The 13,418-nt window shown below is 41.7% G+C and overlaps 1 protein-coding gene across 1 annotated transcript in view; it reads right to left on the bottom strand.

Moving 5' to 3' along the window:
• znf236 (zinc finger protein 236) overlaps window positions 1-10,770 on the bottom strand; it is a 59,437-nt gene extending 48,667 nt beyond the window's left edge. Inside the window, exons 1-6 of the mRNA XM_080040005.1 lie at window positions 10,717-10,770; window positions 8,490-8,629; window positions 5,505-5,669; window positions 5,205-5,383; window positions 4,525-4,655; window positions 3,225-3,397 (exon numbers count right to left, since the gene is read on the bottom strand). Coding sequence (XP_079896131.1) covers window positions 3,225-3,397; window positions 4,525-4,655; window positions 5,205-5,383; window positions 5,505-5,669; window positions 8,490-8,629; window positions 10,717-10,768 — 840 coding nt within the window. The 5' untranslated portion in view covers window positions 10,769-10,770. The remainder of the gene's footprint in view (window positions 1-3,224; window positions 3,398-4,524; window positions 4,656-5,204; window positions 5,384-5,504; window positions 5,670-8,489; window positions 8,630-10,716) is intronic.
• Between the last annotated feature and the right edge of the window lie 2,648 nt (window positions 10,771-13,418).

Genomic DNA, 13,418 nt, shown 5'->3' with positions numbered 1-13,418 from the left:
CTATATGCATTTGTGTATATGTGTTGCTCTTTTGAAATTAGAATTGCTGTGTTGCTTACGCCTTCCTAACCTTACACATAGCATCACCACAACCAACAAAGAAATATAATAATGATGATATCGGACAATATCGGTATCGGGCGGTATCCAAAACCCAGATAATCGGGATTGAATCGTAACTAAAAATGCTGGATCGGTGCATCCAGTCACAGCAAGGGGAGAGTTTTATATACAACAATACATACACTGATTTGAAAATCCATGAAAGCAAGACACAAACACAAAAAAATGGCTTTTCCGCAAGCGACAAAACAGTGGTGAAGTGGATGATCAGTATCATTGCTGTCAACAGGAAAAGGAGGATGCATTTGGAGTGTGTTTGTGAGAGTGTGTGGGCATGTGAGAAGGCTCTACAGTAGTATGCTGCCATCAGGGCCAGGATGATGGCTAGGTGGCAGCATGCTTAAAGATGAGTGTGCACACGTGTAGAGAAAGATGGTTGGACACACAGTAGGAGAAGAGTCATTTCTCATGGGGCCGAGATGTGTGTTTTCACTGTAGTGGCAATCAAAGGACTGCGATAGAAGTGGGGAGATAGGTGGAATGGTTGAATGAAACAGAAAAGGAGATTGTGAAAAACAGGACATACTGTAAGAACAGTGGTGTTACTGCCACAAAGTATTATCAAGAAAATGTAAGTGTGCTTGTTGTTTAAGAGGACACAATGTTGTGATGTGTAGGCCGTTTGAATGAGCTGGCAAGCAGCTAGCAGCCGAAGTGTTGAAGCACCAACACCGTCTGGAGTGTGTCTGTTGAAGTGTGAAACCCAGCGGTTGAAATAAGTGGGAGAGGAATTTGCTCAAATTAAAAATGGAATATTAAAATTTTAATGACGATTGCAAATCCAGACCCACACTAATTTGGTACTGCTAATGCATTACTTTGTTCTTTATTGCCATTAAACGATACTTAATTAAGAAGAAGAATTAGCATTTTAAGGCAGAAATAGTTGTCTTGACTGTATTGGAAGAACTATACACATAGAAAAAATAACCGAAATGGGGGTTGAAATTATTATTGTGAATTGGAATTGTATAAATCTATACAGCATCATGTCATAAAAATAAATGAAGTGACGACAGCTTTAATTTTTACCTTCAGTCTTTAGTAGAATTATCATGTTTGTTATTATGCTATTACGTTGATCAACTAATCAGCTGTAATATATACTGTTCCTGGTTTTGGATCACACATTCACAGAAAATGACTTAGTATCTGAGCTAAAGCACTTGAATCTGTGACGAGGGACGATTTTACATGCCAATTATGTAAAAACAGTATGACTGTCAGCCTACATGACCAAACACTTGTACTTGATTAAACCATGATCTATTGGGAATAAAACGCCTGATCCATCATTTATTCATGAACTCAGTCAATCATAAGGACACATTTCTACTGCGGAAACAGGGAAAAGCTGAAGAACACTTGTGGAAAATTAGATGCATTATTCAACTGGTCCTGCTGTTTGGCTTTTTCCAGAAGTAATTCAATCGAATGGTCGCCATGATGGGCTTTTGGCGCGGTGGGATACACAAGCATGAGAGCGAGCGAGCAAGAAAAAGAAGAAATTCACACTTTTAATTTGTTCAAATCTATTATTTGTTTAATTATGTATGTATAAATAAAGTGTCAAGGGTAGTGTTGGAACTGAAATCAGCGGGCCATTTAACACATTGAACCTTACACTTACAAGTAAACAACACCTTTTTAGCCCTGGTGGACTGGAATACAAATCGGTGGGGAGAAAAACAGCACCAAATACGTAAGTGTGAGGCCTTCTATTCCAGACTTGGTTATGCAAAATAAACATCATCAAACGCCCACACGGTAGGAACAAAAATACATTTTATCCTTTTTTTTTTCAATTTCAGATTTTTTCTCTCTCAAATGTTCAGCATACAGCCTCACTAATTATAAAACTGACAGCGGCAGCAACCAATTTAGTGTGGAGCTGAGTGGGCAAGCATAAAAGCATATTTTATACTTTTGAATGCTTCGGTACCCTTTTTTGATAAAATGCATTCGCTCTGAGCATTGTGGCACATCTACTGATGGGGGACCCACTGTACCACCTGTGATGAGGCTCATTGTGTTGCTTTGCATTGAAGCTGTCAGAAAGCTGACCCCAGATCAGACTGTATCTACATTATTGGAAGCGGTCATCAACTAGGAGCTACTCCCACTACTGGTAGACCATGTCCATTAATGGGGAGGGTAACAAACACAACACAAAAGATACCCACACACACGGGGGAGAATGCATTATCTGTCATTCATTATCCGCCAACATGGACCATATGGGCTCCTTACAAGCACTTCCATTTGTACAGTTTTCAACCACAGTTTGTCCCTAAGAGGAAGTGACCCGTGTGACAGAGAACCTTTACGAACAATGGCATGCTCTTTAGCTGTTCGCTATGAATAAGGAAAATAGAAAAAAAACGTATGAGCAACAAAGAGATGCAATTTCATCTTGTTCGTTTATATAATAAATGATAGTTATTGACAAAAAGCCAGTGAAAAGCATGAAAGGTCTAGCTGAAATATAGGAGCATTCTGTTGCGTGATGAATGGCAGCATGTGTCAGTGAAACCATTCAGCAGCCTCGGCTCTCTACAGGCTATTCTTAGTTTTTGCTTTCCTGCTCTCCTCTTGCTTGATGATCTGTGCAAACCAAACGACAAAAAAATGGACTATCAGCATTCAATCATTCCTTTCAAAATAGCGTATAGTGAAGGTCAATCTCATTCACTCGAGCTCAGTCATTCTATATACAACAGAAACCCCTTTGAACTCATTGTTTTGATGACCGATGTCCAATCAGACATTTCAGGAGAGCTCTTGAATTGCACACAATGGACGTTTTTTTTTCCTTGTCCAAAACCTGCCGCCTACATCACCCACAATGCAACACAGAATCAGTGTAAAAGAAACAGTGGAGTTCTCCTTTAAAATGTCTTGAGTGTTGCTTTTCCCCACATTTCAAGAATGTGCTCTCGAATCAAACAAGTGCTACACGAGTGCATCTCAGTTAGTCCACTTGAGTCTTGTATTGCTGTAATCAAGCTCTCATCACAGCTGGCCTATTTGTGGTATAAAATGTGTAAAAAAGTGTTTTAGAGTACTTTCCCTTTCTAAACGTGCAGTACTGTGGCCCTTACCTCAGAGTGAACCCTCTGTACGTGGGAGTGCAGGTTGCCCTTCTGGGAGAAGGAAGCCGGGCAGAACATGCAGAGGTGAGGCTTCTCTCCCGTGTGTCTCACCATGTGGGTCTGCAGCACCACCTTCTGGTTGAAAGCCTTCCCGCAATGTGAACACTTGTAGGGCCTTTCACCTGGGAAGGGGAAGAGACAGTGTTCAAATAGCTGCCATTGAGATGTCTATTCTTGTAGTAATTCATCCTGCAATATCAAATCATGAATAAAAATGCACCTCGTGTTGTGATACATGTGACTACACTTCAATTGTGTCACTATGGCACCCACAATGGGCCATCTCTGGTATTATTCCACGCCTACATGAAAGATGACTCAAAAAATACAATATGGTTACCTTACCTACCCTTCTGTGAGGCAGAGATAGTGTATGTGCGGGTGTGTGTGTGTGTGTGTGTGTGTGTGTGTGTGTGTGTGTGTGTGTGTGTGTGTGTGTGTGTGTGTGTGTGTGTGTGTGTGTGTGTGTGTGTGTGCTGTGTCCCAATGCAACTCTTCACCTCATCAGGCTAAAAGCTGTTTGAGATTCAAGTCACAGGGGAATCAAATTCATCCAGCAATAGTCATCTAGTGAGACAGCCGGCCGACCGACCAAACAAATTAGCATGTGTATGATGTGTAAACAGCTTCTGGGCGGAGAGGCTGCCGGCCACATTACCTGAACCAAGACAGCTGAACAAATGCATTCATCCACACGAGTATTATAAAATACAGGCCTAGAATTAATTTTAATGTGCACTATGTAACATTTCTAACATATTTTCAAGAAAGAAGGAAAGAAAATTGGATTCCCGGGAAACTGTTTGAAGTTAGAGAGCTACCTGTAAATGTACTATCAGCCGGACACACAGGTTTGTGGACAAACATATTCTAGTCTTCGGGTTTGGCTCCAGGTGCTGAAAAATTATTTTGTTTCGAATTTATGATTATAGAATTGTTAAATACTAAGAATTACATGTAGAGAAAATAAGGTTTGTAAACTAACTCTCAGCTCTGCAAATGTAAACAAAACCACCTTCGATGAAATTGCATAGTGCAACTTAAAACATTAAGTGCCAACTCTCCTGTCCACACACCCATAGAGTCTCCAGCTGTGCCCACCCACCTCCTAAAGCATTGGAACAGCAGGCTAAGCGGTGCACTCGACCCACATTTCTAGGAAGTCGTCAAGAGTACAAATCACTAGATAGGCATTGCATCGACGTGGCCTTAAAACCTGCCGTCCCCCTCTACATGCTTTTCCACTCACCCGTGTGTATTCGTACGTGCCTGACGAGCTGGCTGGGCTTTTTGAAAGACTTTCCACAGTGATGGCAGCTGTTAGTGAAGCCGGTGCGATCAATGTTTTTCTTGTAGTTTCTGGAGCTAGCGGAGAGTGGCCTGTGGAAGAAGGAAGGAGTCAACAAAACAAACTAAAAATGTCAATCGGGATATAGATTATATGGACATTTAAAACATTTTGCTTCCAATGTGTTTCCTACGATGTGATGATTATTTCCTATTATATAATATGAAGGTGCATCTAGTGGAGCTGAAAGTAGATGTTGTGGCTGTTTTTGCAAAGCTATTTTTTTGACCTTGCTTCCAATCTTAAGGTCTGTGTTTGTCATTAGAAAGCTTTAACAAAATAACAGGTATTACGTTTTGATGGAGGTTTATTCCTGACTGCTTGTGATTACGATAACTGGCAGTTAGAATCAGGGTTATTCAGAGCAGACTGGGCATTTTGGAAGGCGGGCCTTAAAGATACAGGTTCTAAAACGGAGCGTATTAGACCAAGGCTGAAAATAGGAGATTCAGCATTGGCACTGTGAGAAATATAAAGTGTTTTTTTGGAGACTACACTATGAAATGTGACCTTTTAAAGCATGTTTTTGTTCGCAGACATTGCCTTCTACGATAGAGAAAGATCTAGAGCCCATGACGAACCTCATCTTGGCGTGACACTTCATGTGCTCCCTGAGGTGGGCTGACGTCTTGAACTCCTTGCCGCAGCTCTTGCAGGGGTACACCTTGACGCCCGTCAGCTCCTTGCGGTGCTCCTCCAGGTGCAGAGAGAGCTGGCTCTGCAGAACAAACTCATCCCCGCACTCGGCACAGATCAGATTCTGCCAGGGTGGGGAGTAGCAAAAGGTGGGTAGAGAGAGAGAGAAACAAAATGGAGTTATGAAAGTTCTTCCCAACGGGGCGGTTAGAATGTATTGTTTTGGTACGGTTGAGCCCACTCACCTCCTCCTTCTCGTGCAGCATGACGTGAGACTTGAGGCTGGCGATGCGGGAGAACCTCTTGTTGCAGACTGGGCAGGTGAAGTTGGAGGTGGTGTGCGTGGCCCTGTGGAGCGTGAGGTTGAACTCCACGTTGAAGGTCTGCGAGCACTGGTCACATCGATGAGGCTACACGGGGGGAGAGGGGGGGAGAGAGAGGGGAGAGAGAGGTTAAATGATAAAGTGAAGTGGATAATGTAAGGGTAAAAGATCACAAAAGTCTTCCCTTTGGAAGCCAGGCCTCGCTGGCTGCTGTGAATTCTCACTCATGAAGGACACGCGTGGAGACAGAAAGATTATTTTGAGGAGCTACATTGACGGACTCGAGCAATGTTTGTTGTGAAACTGGAATACCTTCTCTGCATACTCTCCCCACTGTCTGACTTAAAGGTGGAGTCAGCGATTCTTGAGAGCACTTGTTGTCAAAATGACTTTGTCAGAAATCAGTAAATGTCTCCCCACGATCCGCTATCTACATGTGCTTGAAAAAAACTGGTGTTAGTGCACAACCTAAGCTCTGTAAACTGGTATGTAAACAAAGGTGGCCCACTGTTGCTAACAACATGCTTATTTATGTTTCAGCGCACACATTATAGGCTACAGGTTTGATTTTGAGGATATATTCATTATGACACAAATGAACAACATGTGTTCTCCAGAATCGCTAACTCCACCCTTTATAACAAGTGTCCCATTGAATCAAAGGATGGTCTTCTTCCAACAAGGTTTGTTAAAACATAATATTTGACTTGGTCGTCTAATCATAAAGTAGTTTTGTGAGGGACAGAAAGTGACAGAAAGTGACTCGAGTACGAATAATAAAGGCCAGCATAAAAAGAGTATTTCCCATGAGACAGCAATGGCCCCCCAATATTAAAATCCATTTCTTTAATGGGGGGCTGACTCACTAAATCTCAGAAAACACTTTGTAAATGTGGTGAATACCGCTGAGTCTAACCCGGAGTGGCAGACCCCCAAGGCTGCTCCTCTTCAGCCTGGAGAGAATGCCTAGGTCAGTGAAGGTAGGTAGGGACTTTGACACAACTAAATACAGGCCGCATATGAACAAGTTTTCCTCACTCTAACAATGTTCTTTTTTAATAGCACATGGAACCAAGCTCCTTAACTTGGTTGTGTGATTATTTGCGTGTGAGACGGGCAGAGAGGGAGAGAGACGGAGAGATAGAAATCGAGGTGCAGATGGATGTTGAAAGAGGAGAGGGCAAAGATGTGAGTGCTGCTAAAGCTGTAAGCAGCTGCCGGATGGAGAGGCGAGGGCGCGCTGACACACTTAAGGCTTAACTATAGAGACAAAATTAGTGGCTACAAAAACCTCAATTACTCAAACATGAAGTGATGGACTAGATCTATTTTGAGTGCATACTACATTAAAAACATGCATTATCATTTTCAATATGATGTTCTCAACATAAGGGTACTTTGCATATCCGTAACTTAGGACAGGTGCATAGGAGAGGGAACAGTAAGTCCAACAAAAGTGATTTCCTCCACAATGTCAGTCTTACTTGTCAAAAAACTTTGCTATTTATTAAACCTTCCTTACAAGTAAGACCGTGTGTGGGAAACTTTGGATGTAGTATAATGTTCTCAACAATTAAAAAGACGATGTGTAAACAATACATAATTATACTGCACAATACCTTAACAAGCAGGAACATCCTTCACACATTATCTAAACGCACAGTCATTTTCAAACATCACAAAGCACACATTGGCTCTAACAATAAACAGTTGACAGAACCCTCTGCCTCATCTGGTGACTCAGTGGATTCTAACCCGGATGATTCATGTTTTAATGAGTTGGTGCGAATACGTATTTTAGGATGTCCACAAACTGAGGGAATGGAAATTCAAACAAGTATCCATATCCACTGTAAGCGACTTGTTATTAATGGCTAGTGAACACTGCAGCAGTGGCTGTGGATTCAACAACTACAAGAGGGGAGGTGTAATATTGACTGGGCTATTTCAGACTGTCATTGGGCACCACAGAGGTAGAGACCACAGCCGGAAGCCGGGGGTTGGATTAAGCAACTTTTGGTCCATCTTCAGTTGTTCACGCTCTGCACCAACAACACAACAAAATAAACAGAGCAGCAATGCAATGCAGCAACGTTGACATGGCACAAGACATGTCCTTCACTGCCCAGAATCAGGTCTGTAATTTCATTTTGCATAAGGATTAGCAAAAAACCCAGAGGTGTGTTCAAGACAATATATGGGAAAAACAACAGGACATATTCCAAAAGCTTTGGAAGCAGCTGGCAGTATATACAGTGATCGGCAGACTGGGCTGAAACCTGGGCCTGAGTCTTCCAAATTAACTATGGCATATACAGCAGCTTTCATCTGCCACATTGTGAAACAAAATCAGAGCCGAAAAACATTCTGGACACCTCTATAGCTTGGACGCTGAGCTGCTAGCTGGGCCCAAATCTAACCTGAGGCAGGGACGTAAGATATCAGATGGTGGAGAGCATCCTCTATTGTACCACACAGGGTTGAGGTATATCAACCAAACTTTAAGTCAACATGTTGAATACTGAAAACCTCCCTTTGTTGGTACTGTGTACAGCACTCGAGAGGCTTTTATCTGCAACTACTCAATAAATATCGCACTTAACAGATGATGTTTGAAATCGAATAACTATATCAGAGCATTGTGAGAACTAGCCTCAAGGGGGCATTACATTTGAGGGCACTTATCTCAACTACTCCACTTATTATAGTGCATTGTTATAGGCTCTATTGAGCAGCTAACAAGTGAGCAACATCAATTGGATGCGGTTATACTGGCCGTAATCCCGGTTTGAATGTGTGGAAACTGTAAGAGGAATACACAAACGCATGCTGATGGTGAAGAAGAGCAAGCAGACCATTTATGGATAATTAAAAAAAAAAAATCCGACACTTTGGTAGCGCACTAACCTTATCGTTGACCTCATGCTCGCGGAGATGCTTCTGCAGCTGGCTCTCAGTGGTGAAGACCTGGAAGCATATTGTGCACTTCTTGTCCTTGAGTTCTCCATCGCTGAGACTCTCCGCTTTGTTTTCACCGTGTTCCGCATCTGTTTTCAAAAAGTACAAGAGAGAGAGAACACACTTCAGCGCCTTCATTTTGGTTCAAGAGGCTTTTGCTCCTGACAAAGAGAGCTGGACTTGACAATGTGGTCGTGCTTTTTTTCTCCAAGCCTCTTTGATTACACAGCAGCTGTTTTCAAGGGCTTCATGTATTTCTTAAACTGAGCTTTTATTAGATACTCCATCATATGACTGGCCTGGCTGTAGAATTTCAAAGTAGTGGTGGATGTTTATGTACCAAGGATAGACACACTGGGACTTGGAACCTATTAATTCAATGTTTCTTAAAAGTAGGTAATAGGTTGTTTAAAATTCAAGTGGAATAGATTAGTTACACAAATTACGAGAAATAATACCAAGAATGCAGCTGAATGTCTGTCCTGACACTTTGAGTGTTTGTTGTTTCATTGTTATGTGTTTTTTCTATTGTAGAATATATCCTGAAGTGCTTTTGTTTTGAACGTGTCTGTTTTTGCTTAGATGTTTCAGTTTAAATGTGTTTTTGATTGTTGTGGATGTATTGTGTTGTTGGTTGAGGATGAGATGACACGCCGGAAGACTTGGTTTGTTGTTAGTTAAAGGTTGAGTCAGTGTTTCTGGAGAACACTTGTTTTTAAAATCACTTTATGTCAAATCAGAGAATATCTCCTCGCGATCTGCTAACTGTAGGCTACATAGGCTACTGTTTGTGCACTGAAAATCTACTGGTAAGTAGCCTAATACACAGCCATAGTGGAGATTTTCAATATTGTATCTGTTTAAGGTGATTTGACATATTCTGGCGTTCTCCAGAATATCTGACTTCACTTTTAATGTGTCTGTATAACTCCACGTGGGAAGGGAAATGGAAATGACAACACATAAATACAATTTATTAATTCACTAATATTCCTGGGGTCGACAACATTCAAACAGAAGGACTTCACCAGTTATTGAAGGCACACTATGATCAAGGCTAACAATGACAGCAATACCTCTGAATTAAGCATGCTGGAATTTTTCTTTATTCTGTATACATTTGAGTGTTAAAATATAGTGACAGGCTTCAAATGTTTTTCCTGGCAGGATACAAATTAACTTTATAAATGTATCATATGCACCACAATAGCAGCGGTTTTGCAGGTTTAATATAGTTTAATGACACATTGGTCTATTAACACTTATGTGAGGCCAGTGATGGAGGTTTGCATGTTTTTAATTCAACCTATTTGCCTTCTTGGATATGTATGGGTCTCGCTCTCGCTCTGTCAGGCTTAGCTCTCGCTCTCGCTCTGTCAGGCTTAGCTCATTGACACACAGATGCAGAGAGAGAGCGAAAGCTTCTGACATCTGTTCATCATTGTGGTGCTTTGAAATGAGTAGGCTATTCAACTGTTTGGTTCCAAACACGCCCATATTTAGTCGTGACAGTCACTAGCAGGACAGTGAGGGTAGCATACATTAACCCAATGTGAACTTTCTATAAAATGCTAACGTTTCACAATAAAACGTAGAGTCAAGCTGAATAGTGCCTTCAAGACACCAAAATAACCGAAAACAGTCCGACACAAGTCAACGTTTCTTCATGTCAAGACAATCGCTCTCCTCCACAGTCCACATACACAACTCATCCATCGGCAGCTGGACAGCTTCGCTACAGTGCGAGTGCCTCACATTCTCACAACATCATAATAACAATGGCCAACATTTTGGCGTGTTAGCTTAGAGGCTAGCGGTAGCACAGAGGGCTAGTTAGCAACAACAAGCTAACGACGAATTACTAAAAAACAAATATCCAAAATAAAAGCCGTACATTGACTAACACTATGCGATGCCGCGGTGCTTTCCCTCGCGGACACCAATTTAGACTGGAAGCCAATAAGAAGAGGCACCGAATGTTATTAATATCATTCCGCCTCAATCACTCCTTCGCCGCACAAAGCAAAGCCCACCCGCAATACTATATCCGGGGACTATATACACTACATTGAAGTGTTATTATAAAAGATACAGAGGCGTTTGTCTAAATAATACCGGGTTATTTGGACAGCCCACAGTCCGTATTTTTTATTCTTTGCATTTTGGTACTTGTTACCTGTTTCGTCGTTGCTTTTTATTCTCAGTTTGCGAGGCCGGCCCCGCGGCATAGTTCCAGTACTCAGGGCGGGTGTGCTGTGAACGATTTGCTTTTCAAAATGGCGATTCCGTCATCTGTAGACCAGCATCGCACCATCGCGCCCATGGAGACGCACCGCTGCGTGGAGTAGGGAGACATCTACCGTTTGATTAATTGTACGCGCATCCTGAGGTAGCCTATAGCCTACTCACAAACAATAAAGTAAAAGTTGTTTAACCGATAAGGTAGGCCTACTGAGCCCTTTATCAATTATGAATAATCCTAATTAGCCTAATTAAATATTTGTGTATTTGCACCTTTAGGCCTTGGCCTAGGCTACTTTTCAGCGGCAGACTATAGCCTAGGCCTATTAAAAAGTGGAGTAATATATCAACAAAGGTAAGCTATAGGCTATATATTCTGTAGGAGAGAATATTATAAGAATATGCTAATAAGCTTATTCACTCTGTTACTTTGATTAAACTATCCAGTGTAGCATAGTGTAGGAACAGGCCTATTACAAAGAGAAATTGGAGGTTTAGGTGCAGCATAGGCCTAGGCCTACAGGCTTTAGGGCAGAAAACACCACAAAAAGACATAGGCCTATTATACAATGTGATGTTAAACAAGACATCATAATATTGATGTTCAGAAGTGTATGAGGCTCATTGTAAAATGACTTTACTGCCCACTAACACCAGCAGAGGGAGGCAATGAGTTGTGAATGGCTTTGGTCATTTATGGGCTAGAGGCCTATCATAGCCTACTCCAACAAGCTGATGGTCCTATTTAGGATTGTGCTAATGATGTCAGCTGTCTGAAAGACTGTGTGTTACACTCAGATCTCTGTTGGATCTGAACAAGTTAAAAACTTGATTGTGGTGAATAAATATCCTTGTTAATATTTGAAAACTAACTGTATTCCAACCATAAGACACACAGACAGACCCATACACAAATGCACCCAGGATGACTTCATTCTAAGGAGTCGGCCAAGACTAGAACCACGAAACGTCTTATCTTTGTGAGTATTAATAATCTGTGGTATTGAAAACACAAAGATCAGAAGTTAAGAGAATTTAGGTTTGTATTGGCCTATAGTTGACACAATAAGGCATTCTAGCTATAGTCCTCTACATTGAACAAGTGAATCTTCCTTACTGACTAAATATAGCCTAACAAACCCTACAGGACCTGTTCAAACTGGTCATGCACTTAGACAAGAAAAGGCCAGGGAGTTAACTGTTAATGCATTTCTCATTTGAAGAAAATTAACAATCAGAAAGAGACATAACCAAGCAGGAATGATGGGGATAGGCTCCACTGTATTTTCAGTGTGGGTCATCCTGACTTCAGACCTCATAATCTATACATGAATAGTTGCACTGGATAAGCAATTTCACATATCACATTATTCTAAGACTTGACTGCATGCTTCTTACTTGATAAATGACTGTCTGGGATTGAATACTACATCACATGGGCTGTATTCTGTAGTTGCATGTAGTGTAAACCTAATGCAGTGTAGGAAAGGTGTGGAAAAGAATTTAGCCTCTTAAACGTAATGGAAAATCCCACACACAGACAAAGAGACACCAGGATTAAATGCAACTTTGACATATTATCATGCCGATAATTAGCATGCTGATCAGCTGTATGGATGTATCCAAGTTTCCCCTCACTAATAGGCCTATATAGCCAGGTGATAAAGCTGTGTCTCTTTGCTGTGTTTTTTCCTTTGTTTCCCAAAAGGGGAAGTCAGCCCCCTCAAACTTCTGGCCAATAAGCGAGCCACTAAGAGCATGTTTATTGTGTAGAAACATCTGTCCTCCCCAGGCCGCCAGCTACTCTCTGCCTGTCTCCTCGCGGATTTCGCAGGCCACTGATCTCACCACCGAAAACAAAAGGACTGGACATTGTTCTGACCTTGTGGGATTATCCACGCCCCTCTTTCTTTCTTTCCTCCCTTTCCTTTTATTTTTCTGTCGCTCTGTGGCCCGGCTCTCTTCCTTCTCTCTCTATCTCTCTCTTTATCCCTCTCACAAGAGGAAGGTGATCAATCTTTCAAATTGTCGTGGGCTCTTGGAAGTGGGATTGCCAGGAAGGAAGCCCATGTCTGTAAGAGACATGCTAAATCCATGTTGTGAAAAAAACAGCTGGGAGGGAGAGAGAGAGAGAGAGAGAGAGAGACAGAGACAGAGAGAGACAGAGTGAGGGAGTCGCTGTTCTTGTGTAGCATCTCTATAGCCTTGTGGTTCATGCTTACAGGCCTCACCGACGACAACACTGACATCAATGATACTGGCTATAGCTGTGCCAAAGACTATAGGCAAGACATGAGTCAGACTGGAAAATGCGGTGCTCGTTTGTAGCACTTTGCAGATGAGAGTACCAAGTGAAAAAAAAAACTTCCTTTGCAATTAAAGATTCATCGCTTGATTTCTTTGCAATCAGACACCTCAGTTGCAGATTAGTGACATGAGGACTAATCAAACGTGTACTTGCCGATTTTGGCTCGTACGTTTCCACTCCTTCAATATGACCTATTATGCGAAATGCACTTTTTCAACAACAAAACATATGGGCCCCAGTTGTAATCATTAGAGACTCTCAAAGAATGAGAAAAAGCACCCTCACTCTTTTTTGCCACCTTCACCTTTCTGAAAACCTTGGTTCAAAAA

Source organism: Ammodytes marinus (genome assembly GCF_949987685.1).
Source record: "Ammodytes marinus genome assembly, chromosome: 13".
NCBI classification, from domain to species: Eukaryota; Metazoa; Chordata; class Actinopteri; order Uranoscopiformes; family Ammodytidae; genus Ammodytes; species Ammodytes marinus.
Note: the sequence above shows the minus strand (reverse complement) of the source record. Positions and strands in the feature narration are given on the sequence as shown.